Source organism: Clarias gariepinus, chromosome 18, assembly GCF_024256425.1.
Source record: "Clarias gariepinus isolate MV-2021 ecotype Netherlands chromosome 18, CGAR_prim_01v2, whole genome shotgun sequence".
NCBI lineage: Eukaryota > Metazoa > Chordata > Actinopteri > Siluriformes > Clariidae > Clarias > Clarias gariepinus.
Genome location: NC_071117.1, coordinates 26,848,629 through 26,874,823, shown reverse-complemented (window position 1 = coordinate 26,874,823; position 26,195 = coordinate 26,848,629). Strand labels below are relative to the sequence as shown.

General features: G+C 41.2%; 1 protein-coding gene across 4 annotated transcripts in view; it reads left to right on the top strand.

Annotated features, from left to right (window-relative positions):
- hecw2b (HECT, C2 and WW domain containing E3 ubiquitin protein ligase 2b) overlaps positions 1–26,195 on the top strand; it is a 59,641-nt gene that overhangs the window by 15,156 nt on the left and 18,290 nt on the right. For 2 of the 4 annotated variants that reach the window (XM_053477177.1, XM_053477178.1), the window contains exons 2-14: positions 6,775–7,657; positions 10,445–10,552; positions 10,660–10,754; positions 13,599–13,674; positions 13,974–14,143; positions 14,416–14,558; positions 14,652–14,752; positions 15,066–15,682; positions 15,776–16,079; positions 16,176–16,277; positions 16,517–16,667; positions 16,830–16,930; positions 17,029–17,153. In XM_053477177.1, coding sequence (XP_053333152.1) covers positions 7,348–7,657; positions 10,445–10,552; positions 10,660–10,754; positions 13,599–13,674; positions 13,974–14,143; positions 14,416–14,558; positions 14,652–14,752; positions 15,066–15,682; positions 15,776–16,079; positions 16,176–16,277; positions 16,517–16,667; positions 16,830–16,930; positions 17,029–17,153 — 2,403 coding nt within the window. In that variant the 5' untranslated portion in view covers positions 6,775–7,347. Of the gene's footprint in view, positions 1–6,774; positions 7,658–10,444; positions 10,553–10,659; positions 10,755–13,598; positions 13,675–13,709; positions 13,830–13,973; positions 14,144–14,415; positions 14,559–14,651; positions 14,753–15,065; positions 15,683–15,775; positions 16,080–16,175; positions 16,278–16,516; positions 16,668–16,829; positions 16,931–17,028; positions 17,154–26,195 lie in introns of those variants that run through there. The other 2 variants (XM_053477179.1, XM_053477180.1) reach the window with 2 other exon arrangements.

The window sequence follows — 26,195 nt, the reverse complement described above, 5'->3', positions numbered from 1 at the left end:
TACTTGTACGCATACTGATGCATACACATAAGTCTATGTGTTCAGTGTCTTTTAGCTCCCCTAAAGCCATTGTTTTTTTTTTATATAGTTTTTTTTTCTATTTTAAGGCTTTCTCTATGTAAAAGGTGGGACCTACGCACAGACTTGCATGTCACTATAAATAACACATTATGTCCGAGATATATTTAGCAGCACAGCGAGTTAAGGAGGATGAGGAAGTGAAAAAAAGAACTGTTGGATGATTCAAGCCTGCATTCCAAACCAACGTCGTATCGCCATGCAATTAATGATAGATGGAGTTCTTTAGGGATGAAGCGTGATCTCATATTTCGAGATGCGACCACATGACTTTGTGTGTTACTCAGCAGGCAGCGTTGTGTTCATCACACATTCTCAAACAGGATCGTTTTAACAGGGCTTCCTGTAAGATTACTGCATTGTGTCTTACATGATTACGCTGTATCAGTAGCAGCATCACTTTCCAAAATAAACTCAGAGAGCCCAAAGAGGAATCCGCACTCTCGTATCAGTTCTTGTAAAGTGTGTGTGTGAGTGATCCAGACGTAGCCGTGGAGTAGTTTTTTTATATATAACACCATCCTGATGGTATAAAAACAGGTAAACACCTTGGCGAAATAAACAGGATTCAGTTCATTTTTAAAACAATGAGGATCTCAATAAATCAGTGTAAAATTCTGCTGTAAGATATACTCAGGTCCTGTTTACTTTCTCTACCGGAGTGTAAGTGTGCGTGGCCTGATTCTGGAGGAGCATCGTACACACTTTCACGTACTCCTTTCTGCATTTCTCCTCCAGCACAGGATGCTTTGCACATCAGTGTTTTGAAACAGGACTGTGTGGGAGTGTATGTGTGTGTGTTTTCCTTTGCTCTATCTCGTGATCACTGCCTCCTGTTAAAACAGGAACGGCGCTTGTGAATTTATAGCGCGTCATACTGAAGACTGAAGAGAAATATTTAGGGTGTTAGAAATGGGCCGAGGTCTTATTATGAGACCGTCCTAGAAGCACAAGGATCACTCGCTGTTTAGTGTTGCTGTAAACCAGTACTGTATAACCCAGATCTCCTGCTTGTCTAGGCTATTTTTTTTTCTTTTCTTCCAGCCAGGACATGACTGTGCCTTCTGGTCTCCATCGCGCCTGCTTTTCTTGCACTTTTTTGCCTTGTCCATCTGCGTCCATCTGTGTGCGGCATATATTATTCTGCTTCGGTCACAAAATAACTTTCGATTCCCTTTAACTGCTCCATCAAATAACCCAGGAACAAACTGGTGGAAAAGCTTGAGGTATAAGAAGAATGTTTGGGCGAGTTGTGTTACGCCGTGTCTCACAGTCCTTCCCAACAGCTCAGACGGAGGAAGCTAATTTAGGATCCTCCAAGGAAAATCATGCTTATCGACGCTTTTAGAAAGCAGGGCTGATGTGAGAGAGAGAAAGGAAGAGAGAAAGGATATAATATGACAGAGGATTGCAGAAGTATAGACCAAGTAGGGCAGAAGTGCCGATACGAGTGATGATGTGAAATTATGTTTCATTATGGATGGATGGAGAGTCTGAAAATTCTGGAATGGTCATGTTTCAGCTTGGATTTTTTTGGCCAGATAAATGGAAAGAAAGACAGGCAAAATTTAGATGGATGGTTTGGCTGGATGGATGAAGAACAACATAGAGAAAACATAATTTCGAGGTGTAGGCCAAACTAGGCAAAAGATTCTGGTGCTTTAGGTTGGTTTTGGGACAGTTGAAGGGATAGATAATAGATATGTGGAGAAACGGGCAGATGGGCAGATAGATCAGAAGAGAAATGCTTCAGGTTGGGTTTTGGGATGATGAGATGGTTAGATAAATAAATAGATAGATGGATGGATGGAGAAAACAGACTAGGGTGTTCAGAATAGGTGGTCCTAGAGCAAGTAAATCAGAAAATACTGCATGAGTGCTCCTTCAGGTTGAGTTTGGGCCAGATGAATGAATGGATGGGAGATTGTTGAAGCATGGCAGAAAATCCTGTAATTATACCACCGTAGTATAATTTCTTTCCTTTATCCATCCATCCCCAACCCCAAACTCAACCTGAAGCAGCACTTATGCAGTGTTTTCTAATTTACTTGCTATTATCTATTATACAGTGGTGGCTCAGATGGTTAAGGCTCTGGGTTAGGTGCTGACCCTGTGCTCCTCCAGCTTCCTACCCTGGGGTATGCAAAAGAATCATTTCACTGTGCTCTAAGACACATGTCACTTAGGGCTGGACAATAATTTGATATCAATATATATTGCAATAATTTGATATCAATAATGGTGATATGATTTTTAAACACATTTCCAATACAGTGGAACCTCGGATTACGAGCTTAATTCGTTCCGGAAGTGGGCTCGTATTCCAAAACATTCGTAAACCAAATTAAATTTTCCCATAGGAAATAATGGAAACCTAAATTATTCGTTCTACAGCCCCCCAAAAAATAAATACATAAATATAATTAATACAAAATATAAAGTAAAAAGTACAAATTAACCTGTACTTTACCTTAAAAAAATTTAAAATTAAACCCCGACAGATAAGGGTTTTCGTTTGTGCATGCAGAGTGTATGTGTAAAAAAACACACACACACACACACACACACACACACACACACATTAACGGATAGACCGTTTTTAAAACCATTTAAAAATTAGCAAGGAACATTCCTAGTCACACTCACGTGAGCGCATACTAACAGGATCACTGCTGTAAGTAAAACAACAACAACAAAAAACAAATTAAACAGCTCCTCACCTTTGAAAACAATCGCGACAGAGAGAAGTTTGTGTGTTTATTTGGCAACCTGAGAGGAGGGGGGATGAAGGGGGGCTCGCTCGCGTTTACAGCCCCTTTCTCTCAGGTTGCCAAACAAACACACAAACTCTCTGCCTTACACAGACACAAACACACACACTCAAAAACACTGCAAGCACTAAGACCCAGCAGGGGAGACGATAGGTCTCGGCTTTACAGCTCCCCTTCTCTCAGGTTGCCAAATAAACACACAAACTCTTCTCTGTCGCGACTGTTTTCAAAGGTGAGGAGCTGTTTAATTTTTTGTTGTTGTTGTTTTACTTTACAGTAGTAATCCCGTTAGTATGCACTCACGCGAGTGTGACTAGCGATGTTCCTTGCTAATTTTTAAACGGTTTTAAAAACGGTCTCTCCGTTAATGTGTGTGTGTGCGCGCGCGCGCGCACACGCACATCTCCCACACACACACACACACACACACAGCGCGTGTGTGTATTCACCCAGCAGGAGAGACGATTACCTACAATTCTGCTGCAAGAGAGAGAAAAAACGTTGGCTCAGTTGTGATGACGTAACGCTCGTTGTTAAAACAAGAAGCGCATGCGTGAAACATGATACTCGGTGCTCGTTAACTAAGACAATGCTCGTTTTTCAAGTAAAAATTTATTAAAAATTGTTGCTCGTCTTGCAAAACACTCGTTACCACGTTACTCGTAATCCGAGGTTCCACTGTATTCCGATATACTTTTGAATATATAAATATATATATATATATACAGTGGCGGACTGGGGGTTTTCCCGGTGGGCCGGGATTTATATCATATATTTATATATGATATCAATATATTTATATAATAAATGACGGAAACCATAATATTCAATTCAATTCAATTTTATTTATATAGCGCTTTTAACAATGGTCATTGTCTCAAAGCAGCTTCACAAAAAAAATTAAAGAATTTTTTTTTTTTTTCTAGAAAAGAAAAGAAAAGAAAATATTTGGAAGTGTGTATGTGTGAGAAAAATGTGTCTAGATAATAATGAAATGAATGAAAGATGAATGAAATGTCTCTGATGAGCAAGCCAAGGGTGACGGCGACAGTGGCAAGGAAAAACTCCCTGAGATGGCAATAGGAAGAAACCTTGAGAGGAACCAGACTCAACAGAGAACCCATCCTCATCTGGGTAACAGCTAGAAATAACATCATGTGTGTTGTGCAGGTGAAAGTTTAATATAACAGAAGTTGTGTAGATTCAGTTCAGCAGTAGGTGCAGAGGGCAGATGGGGTCTGGATCACTGGAAGCACAGGAGCAGGATGGTAGCTCCAGCCATCATAAAGCAGAATCTAGCTGGAGCAGGTCCTTCTCAAGATGCCTTAGAAACCTCGCAGGGTTGGCCTTTGTCTACTAAAGCTGGCACAATCTCCAGATGCCTCGGGATGGGTAGAAAAATACAGAAAAGATGGAGAGAATTAGCGTAGTTGCCATTCAGGATAGGTGTACTGGAGTATGAGGTTATGGGATGAGTTACGCGTATGCCAGATTAAAGAGATGCGTCTTGAGTCTACTTTTGAATTGGGAAACCGTGTCTGCTCCCCGAACACTGTCTGAAAGGCTATTCCAAAGCTTTGGAGCCAAATATGAAAATGCCCTGCCCCCTTTTGTAGATTTTAAAATTCTGGGAATTACCAGAAGTCCGGAGTTTTGTGATCTTAAGGGACGTGGTGGATTATAGCGTATCAAAAGACTGGTTAGGTATGTGGAAGCTAAACCATTTAAAGCCTTGTATGTAAGTAGTACTATTTTGTAATTAATTCTAAATTGAACAGGTAGCCAGTGCAGGGATGATAATATAGGTGTTATATGATCATATTTTCTGGATCTAGTGAGAACCCTGGCAGCTGCATTTTGGACTAACTGTAGCTTGTTTATTGAGGATGCAGGACAACCACCTAGTAATGCATTACAATAGTCCAGTCTGGAGGTCATGAATGCATGAACTAGCTTTTCTGCATCAGATACGGATAGGATACTCCTAAGTTTGGCAATATTTCTAAGATGGAAAAAGGCTGTTTTTGTGATATTGGAAATATGATTTTCAAAAGACAAGTTACTGTCTAATATTGCATCTCTTTCCTACTAGTATAGATTAGTGCGTCGATCGCACGGGTGCTGCAGACAAAGAGCGTGATGTTGCAGGAAAGAGAGGTTAATTTACGACAGCTGTTTACAGAAGTGTAGTCCAGTGCGGGAGATGCATTGTGGGTAATGAGGTCCTGGTGTGTGCGAACTCGAATGCGAGATGTAAGCTGGGATATAGAGCCTAAATTTTGTTTTCTTTTCAGTAGTTTTTAGTTGGATTTAAGTGCAGGATCCACCCGAAAGGTTGTACTATACCTAACAATGCAGCAAATAAAAGAACGGGCATCGAGCAGTTTGTCCTTCTCATCATTACACGAGTATGAATTAACGGGCTGTTACGCTGTCAAGAGCAACATTACAAATATAGCGGAGAAGCTAACAGTGTGTTTGTTACCGCGTGGATGTTTTGCCCTCCCTCAATATAAATTAGACCACCTTCAACATACATTTAGGGACGGAGAGATATTAATCCTTTCTCGATGCAGCAAATTTCTTTGAGCAAATTAATAATAATTTTAATGAATGAAAAGGAGGAAGAAGAAAAGGTGGAGCTAAGAGTTACACGAAAATAAGAAAAAGCTTTACAGGTAAATGCTGTGAAATGCTTTAGATGCACAGATTCTGTCTTTGGTGTGAAGGAAAGTTTCAGTTCCGCTGATGACTCTAACATTACGGTCAGGGACAGCGAGGCTGGATCCAGCAGCAAACAACATCCCACATCATAATCTACTGGCCCATTAAAGTGGAGATTCATTTTTAAAACCATATACTAGTATAAAAAAAAACACAAACAATAACGTAAATAAAAAAGTATCACTGAACATATATTGGGTCATATTTGTAAAACAAAGAAAAGAACAACAAGTTCAGTATTCAAAATTATTTAGATCAGTGTAAAGTTAGTATGATTTTGAAAGTGCTATACCTCCACCTGGCACAGTTTCACCCCAGTGGAACAATCTGACTACATGTGCAGTGCCATGGAAAAGTATTTTCCCCTTTCTAGAAACCTCTAGAGTCTGTCAAAGGGGGTCATCAACACTCAACAATGTTCTGGCCAGAGCAATGTGTTTTTGTTGTTGGTCACTCTTTATTTATTTTATTATTTTTGTTTCTTTATTCTGGCTGAAGCAGTTGCTTTGTTGTTTTAATTTATATGAATAATCAGCCTGTTCTCGTTTAAACACATTATTTCACGTTATGTTGTGTTATTTCACATGTTATGTTGTGTTATTTCACAGTTCTTGTTTTTTTAAAGGTTCAATACAAATAAAAAGTGAACCTTATTTTTTTGTAGAATTATATCGTATCGAACGAAATCAAGAAATATACCGTGATATAAATTTTTGCCATATCATCCAGCCCTAATATCATCTAACTGAAACTTGTTTAGAAGTAATGCTTCAGTTGGGGTGTGGGGCAGATGGAGGGGCAGATGGATGGATGGAGAAACAGAAGGACAGGCAGTTAGATCTGACATAACAGTCAGTTTCTCCACTGATATTGTAGATATTCCTGCCTATTCGTCCACCTCTGTAGTGCTCTTGTTCTGCCTCGTCACTTCCTTAGAAAAGAAAACAGATTACAGTATTCATTGTGGATGTCTGCTCGTCTGTCTGCTGAATGATCTCACTGTTAGAAAAACAGTTTGACTTAAAGCCTTTTTCTTTGTTTTTCCAGCTTTGGCTTTTTGCAGAGGGCATTATTTGATGAGATAATATCATTGCTTACATAGAATATTCTAGGCTGTTGCCAATTTGCAGGGGGTTGTTGAGTTGCAGACTTTTCACATGCCTGTTTGTTCTCTTTTTCTTTTTTTTCTTTTGTCTTTTAGGTATCTGCTTGTACGTGTCATGTCGAGACCACAGCATGATGGACCACAAGGATCTTAAATGATCGACTTGCCCCATTGTCGCCTCTCTTGACCCAGTGGTTTGTCATAGAACTTGACAGAAAATGACATCTGAAGCTTGTCATATCCATCGGATTTGATGTTTCATGTAGCAAGTGAATATGGCTAAACTTGGAGAGTTTGGATCTACTTTCGCAGTCGCACCCCTCTTAACAGGGGTGAGTCAGTAAGTCCTCTGTCTGATTGAATGTTTCCTTTCAAATGCTGGGAAGTCCAAGGAAAAAGTGGCGGTATCTCGGTGTTGAGTAAGTGGATACTGCCTGTAGAGACGGTGGAGGACGTGAAGAGGGTTTGTTGGCCCTTGTTGGGTCACATCCCAATTCTTTCCTTACTTCTCTCTGGCCTTTTAGGCCGTTCTTTCATCATCGTGCTGTTCACCCGGCTTTCACCATTCGCCCCTCACTGGCCACAGCTGTCCTCCCTCCCCGTTCCCGTCCCCACCAACCCATCCCTGGTCTTCACCCTATCCCTAGCCATCCCACCCCTCACCTTTCCATGGCTAACAGCACAGCACGTGAGCACCTCCTGGTGGTGCGGAGGCGCAGCCCGCACATGCGCTACACCCTGGGCCCGGAGAACCTGCGCGGTAGTGGCAGCGGCGGGTCATCAAGAGGAGGCAATGCAGCTGAGACAATGGGGCTACAGCGGGCAAACAGTGATACCGACCTGGTCACGTCAGAAAGCCGCTCTTCTCTCACTGCCTCCACCTATCAGTTCACCTTGGGAAGAGGACAGAATCTCGTCATCTCCTGGGACATCAAGGAGGAGGTGGATGCCACAGACTGGATCGGGCTCTACCACATTGGTAAGACTCAACATACATGGTGAGACTGAGGCTTTAGAGGATGGGTGAGCAAGCTTTAGAGCAGTTTATAATTTGAGATAAATGAGTGAGACCTTCACGCGAGTTGTGATTTATTTGATTGAAATTTTGGTGTGGTATCACAAAAACAAGAAGTTACATAGAGATTCTACAGTAAATTATATATATATTTTGAGATAAGCTCAGCTTCCTAGCTTTTTTACAGGAAGTAAAATTGTCTAGGTAAGGATACCAGGAACTTATGAAAAACAGAAACTCATGAAAAATGATTGCTGTGAGACTTGTATGCTTTATTTTTGCAACAAACTAAACAAACTACTTACACAACTTAGAGTCACGCATTTGCTTTATTTTGTTGGTGCTTCTGCTTTCAGAAAGTTTTAAAAATCTTTTTTAGTCAATTGTTTATTAGGGACAAGGAGCAGCAGATCCCATTTTATCATGATTCCTGGGTGGCTATTCCATTGGTATCATGATTTTGTAAAATGTTCCCAATTAAATTTACATTTTTTGTTACAATTAAAAACAAACTAGGTAAATAATTAATCCAATCACACGTTAAGTGTTTGAAAACTTTATAGTGCACCGCCTATAGGATTATAGAGGAACTGCAACATTTTACCACCACAAACGCAAACAGATCTAAATGAAAAATAATTTTTAATAAAAATGAATACATTTTGTCACATTGATTTTCACACAAAAAATTTTCAATATATAGCTCCCATCCTCCCCACCTACATCTCTATTGTTTATGTACTGTAGTAGGGTAGAAGAAATGTTTATTTCAAGGCTGTTTATTGTACTTAATATAATAGATATAATAGTGCACTAATGTAGTGTATTATGGGAGGAATTCGTACAAAGGCGGAATAGGTTCACTGTATACCCTTGTATCGTGGCAAATTCGCCAGGGAAGGTGTTTATCTGTTTCTTTTTTAGCTAGCAGTGATACAGTAGAGGACAATGCATGCCATGGAAAAAATAATCCTGTACTTTGATGGTCCACTGAGCCAGAAATGTGAAAGCAGGGCAGAGATGTGTGTGTGTGTGTGTATGAGTGGGAGAGAGAGAGAGAGATTATGAGCCCTGTGTAAAGGAAGAGAGGGAACGTGGGAGATAAAACCCTGAGTCAGCGGCATAATGGCTGCCTTGCCTTTTACCCGTCACTCGCTGTGATACGTTACTCAAGCGAAAGGTTACGTGTGATTACTTCTGAGGTTTCAAAAGCCCGACAGAGTTCTGATTAAAAAAGGGTGAAAGAGGCGCGTGAACTTTGGTTAAACTGACCCCGAGAGACCTAAACACAACACAGCATAGTAACACACAGCTGAAAGGTGCTAGTACTTAGAGACCCTGTTGGAATTTTATGCTTCCCCTTCTAATACCTCCTAGCACCACCAACACGGCACGTCCGGAAATACATTTACAACAGTAACTCCACACCTGGAACACATCCCAGGCATCGATGGTGGTTCCTGATGTGTCGTGGTCACATCGGTCACTGTAGCGCTTCCCTGACGTCTGGCGCTAAAGGCGGGAGAAAGCCGATCCCTCGCTCCACCACTCCGTGCTCCGTGTAGCTATTGATCCGGTCAGGGAAATTCCAGCACAGTCCCCCACAGAGAAAAGCCTCGATCTGCCAGACATTGATCAGCCCGCGGCTCCCTGGGGCTCAGCTTACAGTCTCTGAGGGACCCGCGGCCCAGGAGCAGGATTCTGGGATTCTCGGAGCGAGGGGCGTGGGGTGAGGGGTGTGGGTCGGACCAAGACTCATCTTGTCTTGAAGTTGCACACTTTAGATAATCCCAAACAATTTGGGGCTAATGATTGATAATTAATTACAGAGGGCTGTGTGAGTAGATTCATTCAGCCCTGATGAAGAAGACATGGGACATTTCTTTCGTTCTATTTTTGTCTTACATGTTTTTTTTTAGTTGTTTTCTTTTTTTCTATTTTCTCTTTTTTCTTTTTTCTTCTTAAAAATTATTTATCTTCTTTTCTTTCTTTCTTTCTTCCCTTTGTTCCTTTATCTTTTGTTCAAAGTCTGTATTTCTATTTAATTAATTTTTTCCTTTTTATTTCATTTATCTTTTGCTTTCTATGTTTTTTCTTACTAAATTTTACCTTTTTTCTTTTTCTTTCTTTCACTATTCTTTCTTTCTTTCTACCTACTTTTCTTTCTTTCTTTCTTTCTTTCTTTCTATATTTACCCCCTTTTTTATTTTTTCTTCCTCCTCTTCTCTCCTCTCCTCTCCTTCCTCCGCGTGTCCATTTGGCTCCTGGCTCCTGCTATTAGCTGGAGGACGGCATGGTGATTTATCTGCCCGTGCTGGTGTCACACAGGGTGAATTGAGTGCTGTTGAGGAGAAAGCTGTGAGTGATGTAGACTGGGGTGTAGATCATGCTGCATGAGGCTAATCTGCTCCAGTGAGAGGCGTCTTTATACCTGTGCAGGATACAAGCCTCTGGCTTAGACAGGAAAATGTGATGGGAATAAAACAAACAAACAAAATCACTCTTATGGTCCGTATTCAGACTGCGGCAGTAAGACACCCTGGGGGTGTTGTTCCAGCAGGTCCTCTCATCAGATGTCCTACAGAAGAAGTGGCCCTTGGGTCGTTCCTCATGTCCCCATGTCAACACTTTGATTGCTTTCCTGTAACAGCACCACATTGTTGTTGTTTTTTTTTTTATTTCTTATGCCTCACCAAATCCTGATAGCTAAAACATGTCTGTGTGTGTGTGTGTGTGTGTGTTTGTTCCTAGATGAGACGTGTCCTGCAAACGTGTGGGACTCGAAGAACCGCGGCGTCAACGGCACACAGCGGGGACAGATCGTCTGGAGGCTGGAGGCGGGGCCTTATTTTATGGAGCGTGAGGGCATTTTACATTACATCACGTCTTCGCTACTTTTTGAAAAAATTAATTTATTATCTAAAGTTATATTTTTACATATTGGCTTTGTGTGTGTTTGTATGAAGCTGAGACCAAAATCTGCTTCAAATATTACCATGGAGTGAGCGGAGCCTTAAGAGCGATGACGCCCTGCATCACTGTAAAGAACCCCGGTGTGCTGGTGAGTGTGTGTGTGTGTGTGCCTGATTATCCCTGAGATCCCACTGTGTTGTGTTACCTGAAAATCTGCTCTTAGATCCCAGAGCCAGGAAAATACCCGACGTCCTGCCTTTTACTGAGCATCCAAGGGACTTCAGGAGATTAGTACATCATGATGTACAGTGTGTGTGTGTGTCAGTTCCACACAGAGAGAGGATCAGATTCATCAGCATGCCGAGAACTCACCGACTCCTGCGTCCTGCCCTAAAACGATTTCATGTGCACTTAAGAAAGCAACACACACACACACTGTATGATGTGGCCACTGAAAAGTAGCAGCAGCTAAATAATTCACTTCTCAAACCTGGTTATTGAAACTCTACACCGCGGAGCATCTCTGGTTCTTCAGCACAATGAAAGATGGTTATTAAGATTCTCTGAATATTTCATACATTGTAGTTTGATGACATTAACGAAGACAGTGCTCTGAAACTTGAGACTTTAGCAGACTTTTCCAGGCATGCACACACACACATAAACACACATACACACACATACATACACATGCTCAAAATGAGAGCAGTTCTGCACATCTGCAGAAGGTTTACCCCGACTCCGTCGATAAGACTAATATAGGCAGAGACCACACCCATTTTACTAAGATTGACAGATATAAAAAACACGCCTCCTTTGTTAAGATGGACAAATAAAAGGACACACCCACTTCACTAGGATGGACTGACACAAATGACATGCCTCACTCATTCAAAAAGATTGACAGATACAAAGGACACACCTCCTTCATTAGTATGGACAGGTACAAAGGACACACCTCAATCACTAGGGTGGAAAAATACAAGGGACATGTCACCTTCTTTAGGATGGAAAGATACAAAGGACACGCCTCCATGATTAGGATGAAAAGATACAAATGACATGTCTCTTTCATTCGGATGGACAGAGGCAAAGGACACACCTTATTCAATAGGATGGACAGATACAAAGGACACGCCTTCTTCAATAAGGTGGACAAATACTGTACAAAGGACACACCTCATTTAAAAAGACTGACAGATACAAAGGACACACCCCGTTCACTAGGGTGGACAGATCTAAAGGACACGTATCCTTTTTAATATGGACAGAAACCAAGGCACAATGAAACCAAGGCACATTTCATTTGTTAGGACGGACAGATACAAAGGACACACCTCATTTGTTAGGATGGACAGATACAAAGGACACACCTCATTTGTTAGGATGGACAGATACAAAGGACACACCTCATTTGTTAGGATGGACAGATACAAAGGACACACCTTTTTTGACTAAAACATATGCACCTAGACCATCGCAGTTTCATTAGGACAGATGGGTTCAAGGCTCACACCTCAGTCATTAGGAAGGACAGGTACAGAGACCACACCTACTTTACAGACTCGAAGGACATGCCTCCTTCATTAAAATGGACAAATAAACACACGTCCTTTCATATTCCTGACAGATAAAGTACGAAGGAAATGTCTCCTTTTCTAGAATGGACAGAAAAAAAGATGTGTCTTCATGACTAGGATGGAAAGACAAAAGGACAAGCCTCTTTCAGTAGTATGGACAGCTACAAAAGACATGCCCCCTTTGCTAGGATGGACAGATTTAAAGGACTATCTACTTTCCTAGAAACACGGGTACAGAGACAACACCTTGTTTACTAGAACTGACAGTCACAGGACACATTTACTTTACCATGATGGACAAACAAAAAGGACACAACTCCTTCGTAATGAAAGACACGCCTTTCTTTGTTAGGATGGACAGATACAAAGGACACGCTCACTTCACTAGGATGGACTGACACAAATGACATGCCTCATCCATTCAAAAAGATTGACAGATACAAAGGACACACCTCCTTCATTAGTATGGACAGGTACAAAGAACATGTCACCTTCTTTAGGATAGACAGATACAAAGAACACACCTCCTTCATTAGGATGGACAGATAAAAATGACGCACTTTAATCACTAGGATGGACAGATACAAAGGACATGCCTCCATGATTAGGATAGAAAGATACAAATGACGTGTCTTTCATTAGGATGGACAGATACTAAGGACACGCCTCATTTATAACAATGGACCGACACACAGGACGCTTCCTTTATTACAATGGACGGATACAAAGAACACGCCTCCCATTTTACGATGGACATACACAAAGGACACGCCTCCTTCATTATGATGGACATACACAAAGGACACGCCTACTTTATTATGATGAACAGACAAAAAGCCACACCTCCTTTACTAGAACTGACACAGTGGTAAAGAAATTAATTGATAATGTTTGTAAATAATATGACATTACAGTGGTAATAAAGAAGATACGTGCACACCGTCTCATTGTCCCGCGTTTGCTCCACCCCATGGCGGTCTGACTCTCGCTCACACACCGCCGTCCTGACACGAGTCAGGGTGTCATATTAATGTGCAAATGCACTGCAGAGGAGTTAAATAATTTAGGAGCACGCACTACGTGAACTGTAACCACCTACGTACTTCCTCTCCCTCTCTTTCTCCTCATGTATGCAACATGTACCTCCGGATGGAGTGCAAGCAGCTGGCATGAATTCATTTTATATGAAATGTCTAAGCACTAATCCTGTGATTGTGTTAGGTTGGCGCGCGGCCACGCCGCTGTGATTTATTACACAGTGCGTCCAGATGGTCCGAGCTTAGCGTAGTCCTGCTTTGAGTGCGAAGGGCGATTTGTACTCGAGTCAGCTTTCGATCAGGGAGGAGAAATATAAAAAAGGGTGTAGCTGGCTGTTTAGATTACGCTGTCCTCTGTCTCTCTCTCTTTTGTAGGCTGGACCAGAAGGACAAGCCGACGGCCAGTCTGTGACGGAGCATTGCCGCAAACTCGTCAGCTTCACATTATCAGGTGGCTGCAACCAGGAATGCAGAAATAAAGGACTAATTTAAATAAAAACAATAAAATCTTGCGCATCTAGACCTCTCTGTACGTCCTGCATGTCTGCACTGCCTCCCTGTGGACATCTAGTGTCAGTACAAGTTAAAAGCAAACCTGGTTTGCTGGTACGCGTTTGAAGATTTGATTAATGGTGAATTGTGAAAGTGGATAACAAGCAAAATTAGATTATTATTTTTGCTTTAGCTTTATGTAGAGCTCTGATAATGTGTGTGTGTGTGTGTGTGTGTGTGTGTGTGTGTGTTCGAAAGATATCAGAGCCCAGGGTTTAAAGAAAGGCATGTTCTTCAATCCGGATCCGTATCTGAAGATGAGCATCCAGCCCGGAAAGCGCAGTGGCTTCCCCGCCTTCACACACCACGGCCAAGAGAGACGGGCCTCCATCATCTCCAACACCACCAACCCTGTGTGGCACGGAGAGGTCTCACACACACGACTACACGCGGTGGATGGTGGCTTCTCATAAGGCCACACCCACTTCGCTCGATATTTGCATGCCATAAGCATGGGACACTTTCTAACCCATCCTGATTTGCATGTAATTTATATGACACATACCTTAACTCGCGTAGCTGTTGCGACATCGCGCTAATGACAGGCTACAAATACCTGATCAGACAAATGCGTACCAAAAAAAAAGGATATTTCATCATAGGATTTAGCAGACTAACGCATGAATCTCTGTTTCTGCAGAAATACACCTTCGTCGCACTCATGACCGACGTTTTAGAGATCGAGGTGAAGGACAAGTTTGCTAAAAGTCGGCCGATCATCAAGCGATTTCTGGGTCAGCTGACCATCCCGGTGCAAAGGCTCTTGGAGAGGCATGGGGCAGGGTGTGTCACATGGGGGCGCTAGTTGCATGAAAATTGTTCACATTTGTTTAGTACGAATGCACTTGCTAACGTGTGTATGTGTGTTTGACTCAGGGATCAGCCTGTAAGCTACACTCTGTGCCGCCGTTTGCCCACGGACCATGTGAGCGGTCAGCTTCAGTTCAGGGTGGAGATCACGTCTGCTGGACATGAAGGTGAGTAGGAGTGAGGATGGATGAATGGAAATAAACAAGTGGGAGGAAACGAATGGGAGAGTGAAAGGAGTCAGAAGGATTGAATGAAGGAAAATAAACAAATGGAAGTAAATGAGTTGGAGGAAACTAATGGGGCTCAATTAGTAGCAATAAACAAGTGGGTGCGAACAAGTGGGACTAATTGAAGGGAGGGAACAAGTGGGGCTGAATAAGTGTGGTTGAAAGTGTACGAGTGGGAATAGATATCGGTATAAATAGAAGAAGTAGGAGTGTAAAAGTGCAAGTCATGGCAAACGTATCATCCCTTGATCAGATGTTATGGGTTCACTCCTGGGGGCCTCGTCTGTGAACGGAGACCCGGGCAGCCCCTCCGACGATGAGGACATGGTCCCTCCCTCCTCCCGCGTGCCCCGGGCTGCGTCTCCGACCGGCTCTGAGGGCTCTCTCCACAACGAGGCCTTCAGGACTGACGAGGGTCCATCGGAAGCCGACGAAGAGCGCATCCTCAGAAACCTAGTCTTCGATTCCGGACACACCCACAGACAGACCTCTCTGAACGATTACCTGGACACCATCGAGGCTCAGAACGGCACTGAGGATCGGCCCCTGGGAGCGGCATCCCCCAAACTGCGCTCCAGCTTTCCCACTGACACACGGCTCAATGCCATGCTGCACATCGACTCGGATGAAGACGAGGAATCTCACGTCTCTCAGGGGTTGGCTAATGGAGTGGCGTACGAACAGGAGCAGAGGGAAGGGTCTAAAAACGAGGGGGAGGGGAGTCCCACACTTAGTGAAGATGCGGCAGCGGCGGCGCAGTCAGGTAGCAACACTGCGAAGAGCCAAGGAGGCGGAGCGGAAGGGAGCCAGGAGGGAGCGGCTGGTGCGTCTGCCCAGCCACAGTCCGTGTATCTGGTTCCAGCAGCTCAAGTGAGAGTCTTGCATTAACTATCCAACTTTAACTTTTCATGTTTGTTAGCTTGATACTTTGTAAAACCGTAAGTAAAATTTTGCAAACTGTAGGATAAAGACGCAGCTGTGGAGGGCACGAGCGAGGAGTCCTTTGTAGCGAGCGAAGTCCTCGTTTCTGACGCCTTTGCAGCTAGCTCTGGTGTAGCCGGCGCGGAGGGTGGAGCTTCCGCAGCGGACCAATCACAGCCTGGCATCTCTCAGGAACCGCGTAACGAAGCCAACGGCCAGGAGGAGAGCGAGGAGGTGTGGACGAGGAGGCAGAGCCTGCTGGCGTCAGGGGAGGAGTCACAGGCTGAAGGGGCGGAGTCATCAGGAAGACGGGGAACCGATTCGGCGGAAACAGACGGGGAGTCAGGTATTTTTATTTTTTATTATCTTTATGATTGGTTAAATATGACATGGTGGGACGTGATTTGTGGATTTGGATGTTTTTTTTGTTTTTTTTTTGTAGGAGCCAGCGCTCAGGTTAACGGTCATCAGCCTGTCCGCTCCCTTCCAGCTGTACGTCATGACATCAGCCGCTACCAGAGAGTGGACGAGCCGCTGCCACCTAGTGAGTATAAAAAATTAAATAATAATAATAATTAAAAAAAAATCACATGAACGTTACACAATATTAAATGTAATTGTAAATGGATCACAAAATATACTTGTAATTAGGTTAAAAAAAAAGGATAACTTGGCATAAATCTTACAGCCGGGTTTGTCCATCATGCATCTATAGACAACGAGTTTATTACACTTGGAAGTGTTTTTTCTGATACACTGATCTCTGTGTGTGTGTGTGTTCAGACTGGGAGGCCCGCATCGACAGTCACGGGAGAATCTTTTACGTGGATCACGTGAACAGAACCACGACTTGGCAGCGACCCACAGCTCCGCCCGCTCCTCAGGTCCTACAGAGATCCAATTCCATCCAGCAGATGGAGCAGTTGAACCGCCGGTCAGCTCAGACACACACACAGACACACACACACACACACACACAGATGCACATTAACAATTAGTTGATCACTGAGGAGATTTAGATCAACTCCAAAATTCTTGAACTGTATGATATTTTCATGATGTCTTTCTGCCGGTCTTTGCGTTCTCCAACTCTCAGGTATCAGAGCATTCGGAGAACCATGACCAACGAGCGCGCGGACGACCAGGCCGCGGAGATGCCGTCGGACGACACAGACCTGATGCATCACGCCATTCCTGGTACATCCAGACTTTAAGAATAAATTTCCATGACACACAGATGAATCACACTTAAGACACTTAATAAGAGGAATAAGACGCAACCTTTTCTCGTCCAGAGTACCGCAGGGACGTAACGGTGGGGGGCGCTAACTATTGCTCACGCCTCTCGTTGCTGCTTCAGTCGCCCAGCGCCAAATTTCTCACCAGCCCCGACTTCTTCAGCGTGCTCCATTCCAACCCTGTGAGTCCTTCTCTTCTCTTCTCCAGTCCAGACTCTATGGTGTAGGGTGTGAGGTTTGTACCCAGGGTCAATTTTTTATAGTGTTGTGGAAGATTCTTCTAAATATGAAATGCAAAATAATGAGAACTAAATCTAGCTCTCTATGAGAAGGAGGTTATTTTAAGAAGCTTTCTTAATGAACATCTTCCAAAAAAAAGGAAGGTCCTATGCACCGTCATCGCTCCTGCAATCTTTAAGGAAAAGATAATGCAAATCAATCCCTGCTAATGAATGGAGTTGTGCAAAACTCAAGCACATTGAACATTCAAACCATAAGTAAAAAAAAAAAAGGCACAAATGAAATTTACATATTATTTTTTGCTAATGTATCTAAAACTTGGATGTATTTCTTCCAAAATCATATGGGTGTCGTGCGGTTCTTCAAGGGATCCAAAGCTAATTTGCTCTCGGTTTACAATGCAAAGTCGGTGTTCCTCAAAGGTACCTGTGGTGGAAGTCAGCGGAGCGGGTCTGCGTTACCTGCCAGCACGAAGTACTCCAAAACACACAACAAACAACAAATACATCAAATACATCATTTTTTTTGACGTAATGTCTATTAATATCTACAAACCCTCCCCTTCATTTACCCATATGTGAAGAGTAAAAAAAAAAACTAAACACTCTTTAATGTACAAAGATGATACTGTTTGTTTAAAAATCAAAATACAAATTTTTGCATGACTGTATTATAATAAATAAACATATGGGTCAATACTTAGCATTTCATATTCAAATATACAGTCATACACAGTACGTTATGCAGTGAAATATTTACACGACCACCAGTGACCTTTAAAAAAAAAAAGATTATCAGTAAGAAATAAATTTTAGAATAAAATAAGAAATTAAACGTAGAAAAACTTTAGCTATGAAAAATATATAGCTATAGATAATAAGAACAAAAAAAAGATCTTAGCTATACAAATATAGAAAACTCTTGTAGGTTTACACAATGCACAAACTGAATTAAAATTGAATTTAACTAGAAATGTCTGAATGTGCAAAAATGGTTTAGTCCTGTGTGGTGTGTGATGAACTGAATTTCACTTTAACCAACTACATAAACATGACAAGTCATAAAAACAAATAATAATCATTTATGAGTTAAAAAAATTACACACTTAACACACTTTTTTTTTTTTTTTGCTGGTGATAATCGTGACGGGATGTAGCTTTAACATCGTGCACATTAATTCCTCTCAACTCTGTAGCATTTGGCCTGTAAAACTGTGCTGTCCGTCTTTATTACGCAATATAATTATTTTGATCAGAAACATGTAGCGTAATTCAAGAGTGATTTATTATTAACAGAAAACAACACGGAGATACATTTTAAATCACGAGCCATTATGGGGACGTCATGTTATTCGACACATTATTTTACTGCTCTGGGTGTGTGCGTGTGTGTGTGTGTGTGTGTGGCTAGAGGTCTGTCAGTGGCAGATTGACAGTGCCCCAGGCAGCAATATTTAAGGCTTGAGGACAAAAGATTAATCACTTTAAACTCAGCGGAGACGTGTGAAGCTTACTGTGCTTTTTATTTAAGGAAGTGAGCCACGGCTAGGCGACGCCATAAATGTACTGTTAGCCTAAAAGCGCAATAACTTGGAGCCGGTTGTAGCGGTGTAGCTGCGCTCATAACTAGGGCTGTAAAAAGTTCTTCTGCCCCTTCCTGTCATTTTGTTCACACTGCAATGATTCAGATCATCAAACTAATCTTTCAGGTTTACACAAAGATAAACTTGCATGGCTCGGTAACCCTTTCCAGACCGATACATGTCAATTACTTTGTTTCTGTTCTGTTTCTTTAAATCATACTGCTTTTTTTTTTTTTTTTTTAATCATTTAGCGTCCTTTATTTTGTCAGACAGGTTGCATTAAATGATTTCTTAATTCAACATGTCTGGCAGTAATCAGGCCCATGTGTGTGGAAAGGGACGTCTAACCTCGTGTTCCAAAAATCACAGTTCGTCATTTCTGTTTTTTGTGTTAATCATTTCATCATTAAAGATTAAAGTTTTAAAGCATTTTAGTGTTATTTATGAATAAAAGAAATGATCATTTAAAAGTTCTTTGATCATCTTATTGTGAGAAGAAAAAAAACAGTCACACTTATATTTCAATGGACCACCTTTTGTTTGTGGCTCGCTTGAAAAAAGTTATGCAATGTCAGATTTATTTTCAGTCCAGAGTCACATTCATTTCTCTTCAAGATCTTGTATTGATGATGGGAGAGTTGCATGAAGTCTCCTCCAGCTCTTCCCAAAGGTTCTCACTGGGGTTTAGGTCTGAACGCTGTGGTGGTCAACCACTCATGTGTGTGAAAATGATGTCTCATGCTCCCTGATTCCCCTTTTTCACAATTTAAATGTGATGATGCATGGAAAAATCTATTGATGGTAGAACCTGGTCATTCAGTTTGTTCAGGTCGTCAGCTAGAACTCTAGAATTTTTGGCCACAATACCTAGCTGAGCATAGACTTCTTGTTCTTCTCTGATGCGTCCTTCACTCTGGAACCGGTTCTGTCTGGACTCACAGATCACGTGGTCTTTTGTCCCAATGCTCCACAGTCCAGTCTTTATGCTCCCTAGCACATTGAAGCCTTTTCCCCAGATTAGTTTCGCTGATAAGTGTTTTTTTTTAAGCTGCACAGCTGTTTAGTCCCAATCTCTTGAGTTCTCGTCACATTGTGTGTATGAAAATGCTCTCACTTTCAATGGAAATAAATAAGGTAGCACTGCAATTTACTGGAGAAAACGTCTGGAATGTCATCAAGAGGTAGATGGAGGGTCACAAACCATCAAGCAAAGCTGAGTTTTTTTTTTTTTGCAAAAAGAGTGGTATAAAGAAGTTACCCAACAGCAATGTGAAAAACTGGTAGAGAGTCAAAACGCATGAAAGCTGTAACTGAAAATCATGGTTATTCCACTAAATACTGATTTCTGAATGTAATTTAGCCAAAGCGTTAACACACTTAGTTTACAAATTATGTGCATTTTAATTTATTTGAGTTATTACAGCTCTGCATGATCTTGGGTAATTTTGAGTTGTTGTGATGTCATTTCCTTTAAATATACACTTTAAATAACAATAGTTATATTTTGAATTTAGGAGAAATATTGTCAGCAGTTCACAAAAAAATGAAACAAAACTGTTCATCTGACCAACACGTTCACCTGTAAGGGGAAAAAAACAACATGAGGAACTGATTATTTTGCAGCGGTCTCTTATTTTTATATGAAATATTATTCTCATAGACTATGTGTTTTGTATGAGTTCAGCTGTTCTGATTTCACTAAGCGTTTAAGTGATCTCCCATCACGCTAATTCACGCTGTAAAAGTCACTGCTATCTTTCCAGGTTTTAGTAATGCGTTTTACAGTTCTTAACCCAATTTCAGTTAATTTCAGCAATCTCACTAGTCATTTTTTTTGTTTTGTTTGACGCAGCCCAATGATTTGATCCTTCTCAAACATCTTTGCCACGACTGCAGGGTACATCTCCTGACATGGTCATGTAAGAAATAAGAAGCTCCCCACTGAACCGGTTAGGGTTAAATATTTGCTTAGGTAAATCCAGCTGGTGCCTATTTATTTTGGCTGGGAAGTGTAATTGCAGTTCCTGCTGTCTGAGAAGCCCTGTTCATATTTGCATTCCTGATGGCCTTCTGTATTGTTTATCCGAAGTTAAGAAAACAAAATGTGGAAGTACAGTACCTGTTAAAATCTTTGTCAAAATTTAATGTGGGGAAAATTTCTAATTAAAGCCTCCTCTATGACTGGCATGAAAAAAAGAAGATTTGATTTAATCCCTACAGGTGTTTAATTGATGTCTGAAGAGATCATAGAGCCTTTAATTACTACAGAGTGTTTCAGCTGCAACGATTTTCATAACCGTAACTGATGCAGTGAGGAGGTGAATCAAATTATCTATTTGCATCGAGCAAGGAAAACAGCTAAGGAGATCGCCGAAGCTTCATGAAATGCGTAAAGAACTGTCCAATATATTATTAAACCCTGAAAAGATTGTTTATAATTCAGGTTTTAAGCCATGCAGACCTGTACACGTAGGGATGTGGTTAGGAAAGTGTTTCTGGAATAAGCAGGGGTGTGAAAGAGCAAAACAAATCGAGCACAAATCAGTCTTGGAAATTGCATTCATCAGAAGTCACGCTGTCACGTCCGCATGCTCACGTCCGCTCAAAGTGGAGTTCGGAGACTTTGAAGGCAAAACATAGCTCGTTCTATAAAATTCCTACAGGTGGCGCTCTAAACAAATGACACGTTCTCATTCCGTGAAGTCGGAGTGAATTATTTGCTTAAGTTTGTTTAGAAATAATAATCATGGCATATTACAGAGACGCGTGCTGCTCGTAGCAATATATCTTTGTGATTCGTTTATTTTGAAGTTAAACATTAAACTCTTGTTTAAATTTAGTTTGTATTGTTTAAATGCAGCGCTTGTTTGTTTTAAAATAAGAAACTGAATATCTGTAAGTTGAGTCATGTCAACTGGACTTCTTTCCCGTTCTAGCTAACAAGAAAAGAGAATCTTCACCGACATGAGAAAACTAGCGTCTTAAGGAACGGGCTACGTTTAATTACTCACGTTCAGTTCAGTTGTAAACTAAGCTGTGGTATAAAACTTTTTGAGTTATGACTCAAAAGCTTATTATCTTAAAATTGCAACAAAATCAGGAGAGAAAAAACTACTGTTGACAGTAAATAATCTACTATATAGACAAGACGTGGCATGAAAACAAAATAAATCAGTCAGAAGATTTAATTTAATCCCTGCAGATGTTTAATTGTTATCTGAACAGATCTAGGAGTCTTTAATTACTGCACTGTAACACATTCAAGGAGCTTTGAATGTCTCTAACAGACGTATCAGAAAACGTATTCCGCAGGGTTCATTTTGTCAGCTATTTTATTCTCAGTCTTAGTCCCGGGATAAATGTCCCCGTTATTTTTTTTATCATATTTAATCAGTCTTTATCCTATTTTTGTAGAGTCAAGCTTTAGTCGACTAAAAGTCTGGACATTTTAGTCTAGTTTTAGACTACTGATTAACCCTACAGTCAATCTACAGTCAAGCCAAAACAATTCCTTAAAGGTTTTCCACAAAATAATTATCTTAACATTTAAAATTTATCTTTTCATCTGATGTTTTAAACTAATTATATTTATTTTTAACATCACAACAACTGCTGCATGTCCATATTTTTTAATCACAAAACAATAGGAGCAGTACAGACAATACAGTGTTTTGTTAGTGTGTCAGTAAACTGTTTTTATTTTTCCTACTGTTGTGGGGATCCTCGCAATCCAAGGACTCACTGTATTTTTATAATGAGTCATACAGTCAGAGCTGGAACTTTCACATAGAACACATTTCTCAACACGCTCATGTAAAAACATCACTGTTTCTTTATAATCAAACAGGTGGCGCTCTACCTCTTTTCATCCCATGTGGTAGGAGTGAATTATCGGCTAAGTTTAAAAAAAAAAAAAAAACAATTAGGGTGGATGAGCTCTGGGCCCGTATTTACTAAAGTAGGCAATCACTCCTAAGCGGCCAAAAATTCTCAAAATGATGCAATTTTGGTCCTACTTAGGGACTTAGGAGTAGCAGTCAGAGCAATTTATCAACATTCTTAAAATAGGAAATCGCTCTTATCTCCACCAGAATGTACAGTAGCAGAGCTCCATTAGTGTCCTAACTGGTTAGGAGTTGCAAGGAAATAGTGTCAAGTCATAGATGTGCGCAGAGGAGAGACATTGAGAGACGTTTTAGTAACACTGAGTGACAGTGCTCATAACAGATACAGTGGGGTAAAAGTATTTAGTCTGTGCAAATTCTCCCACTTAAAAGGATTGATTGGCCTGTAATTTCCATCATGTTGGCAATGACAGAGATCAAACGTTTTCTGTAAGTCTTCACAAGGTTTTCACACACTGTTGCTGGTATTTTGACCCATTCCTCCATGCAGATCTTCTCTAGAGCAGTGATGTTTTGGGGCTGTCGCTGGGCAACATGGACTTTCAACTCCCTCCAAAGATTTTCCATGGGGTTGAGATCTGGAGACTGGCTAGGCCACTCCAGGACCCTAAAATGCTTCTTACGAAGCCACTCGCGTTGCCCGGGCGGTGTGTTTGGGATCATTGTCATGCTGAAAGACCCAGCCATGTTTCATCTTTAATGCCCTTGCTGATGGAAGGAGGTTTTCACTCAAAATCTCAAGATACATGGCCTCATTCGAGGGCGACAGTGGCAAGGAAAAACTCCCTAAGATGGTAGTAGGAAGAAACCTTGAGAGGAACCAGACTTAACATGGGACCCATCCTCATTTGGGTGAAACAGAGAGCAAGAATTGATCTGCATTCTTACTGTGTGTTGGTTGGCAGGCAGTTCAGCATAACAGTTGATGCTAATTGATGTTAATATGGAGTCCAGTTAGTTATTAAAAACTCAGGTAGACTTCAAGTTCCAGTGCTGAACTATCGAACGATCAAGTCCTCAGAGAAACAGCTGCCAACACCAGTCGAGGCCAGAACCGTCTTCTAGAGAGAGAGAACCATCCCCAGAGACTCATCCCAAAGAGACACACGGGACATCCATGTGACAAGATCTTCAACCAGAAACGGGGCACCAGGATGGGTCAGACAGGTCCAGAGGGCAGAGGGAGTCTGGATCACTGGCAGCTCAGGAACGACATGTGTACAGTAGCTCTGACAGAGAGAGAGGGGAGAGAGAGAAGAGAGAGCAGAAGAGGAGAGATAACAGTTAGGTCTGGTCACAGTCACATAATGTATAATGTGAATGTATATTTACTGTAGAGTGCAAGCAGAGACTCAGGCAGGACTAACTATGACAGCATAACTAAAAGGGAGGAGCCAGAAGGAAACACAGATATGAGGGCTACCTGAGATGTAAAGCAACCAATCACCTCACCGTCAACAAACCTAAGTGATCAATGAGAGTGAGGAAGACAGCATCTAAACATACCAGTTCACCTAATACTCTACGTCCATGAGTCCCCCAGATCCCAGATTTTCTGATTTTTCCCTTCTTCTTATTTTGTCTCTCATAGTTGAGGTATACCTATGATAAAAATTACAGGTTTTCACTTAAAATATCAAGATACATGGCCTCATTCATTCTTTCCTTTACACGGATCAGTCGTCCTGGTCCCTTTGCAGAAAAAACAGCCCCAAAGCATGATGTTTCTACCCCCATGCATCACAGTAGGTATGGGGTTCTTTGGATGCAACTCAGCATTCTTTCTCTTCCAAACACAAAGTTCTATTTTGGTTTCATCTGACCATATGGCCTTCTCCCAATCCTCTTCTGGATCATCCAAATGCTCTCTAGCAAACTTCAGACGGGCCTGGACACGTACTGGCTTAAGCAGGGGGACATGTCTGGCACTGCAGGATTTGAGTCCCTGGCGGCGTAGTGTGTTACTGATGGTAGCCTTTGTTACTTTGGTCCCAGCTCAATTATAGCTGACTAAATACTTTTTTGCCCCACTGTACTTTTGGACCAAAACAGGATACTTTTTTTTTAATGACAGATTGCATTTAACTGGTTGGTCAACAAAATTTTTGTATGCTGTCTCCACAGAAACCAAGGTAATTGATACTTTGTGTTATTTTTTTATTTTTAGTAACAGCGAAGATGCAGCTTTAAAACAGTGATGATTTGGGTTTGTCACAGCCAAGATTGTCCCTGGCGTGGTTGCTGATGTGTAAAAAAAAAAAAAACAAGAATGGAAAATTTTATTTATTTATTATTATATATTTTTTAAAGGTTCCGCTATAAGCTAAAATTTTAGCACATCCCCAAGTTTTTAAACTATTCTGGAATTCATACAAATTGCTGTCCATTCACTCTTTTTATCTTAAAATGCAAAATGAGTAAAAACAGGGCAGAATTTTCATTTCACACTTTATTACAGCCTGCTTGTTTAATAATGATTTTATGTTTTATATTTATTCTGAATCAACCGCATGTTTTTCTAACCATCAGGCTCCTACAGTCCTAACATGTCAGGTCGTAATATGTAATTATAAATTAAATACAGTGCTTAACCAAACAGTCAGAGCTCTAACTTTCACTTACAGCAATTTGTTCAGGAAATGTTTTTTTTTTTTTCCGTTCTGTTTTGGTGCTTTTGTTCGTTAAGTATGTAATCACATAATTGTAAACTTGGTGGAAGGCATGTGCCCTTGAATTTTCCCTCAAGCATTCCTTTCAATTTACACTCTAGTGATTAAGTAAAATTGTATGAGACATGTGATGGCTGCAGGGAATGAATGCGATTTTGAAAGAAAAAAATTCAAAGCCTTTCAGGGAAGTCTCAGAAATCCACACACAAATGCAGGGGTGTTTACAAATGGCGAGCAGGTTGTTAATTCAAAATACATTTGTGAGTCACATGACTGTATTTGTGAATTTTGACACTGATCTCTGAATTACGACATTTCAGGTGTGACTGAGTAGTGGACATTCACGTTCCCCAGTACTGTGCTGTGTTAATAGCTTGTTTTTTCATCAGTTCATCAAAATAAAAATTGAATAAACAGAAGAGAAATCCAAATCAAATCAGTATTTGGTGTGAACACCCTTTGAATGCCAAATCACTATTTCCATCATCTTCAGTTCTTCTAGGCACACTCACACACAGTTTCTGAAGGAACTCAGCAAGTGGGTTGTTCCAAACATCTTGGAGATATACAGATGTTAGACAAGCGGTGTTCTACGTTTACCACGGCGCCTTGTGGTGGCAGCATTTGGGTTTGTGCGTTTGCTGGCTTTTACCGCTGAGCGGCGCTATATAACTACAGCTGACGCCTCAGGCCTTAGTTCATTCTCTCCAGAATTAATGAGCCGCAGCTTGTCTAGAGCCGCACGTAGCCCTAGTTGCAGATAAAAACAAGTGAACCATTGTAGTTAAACGAATTCATAATCACAGTACTAGAATTACAGTATAAATT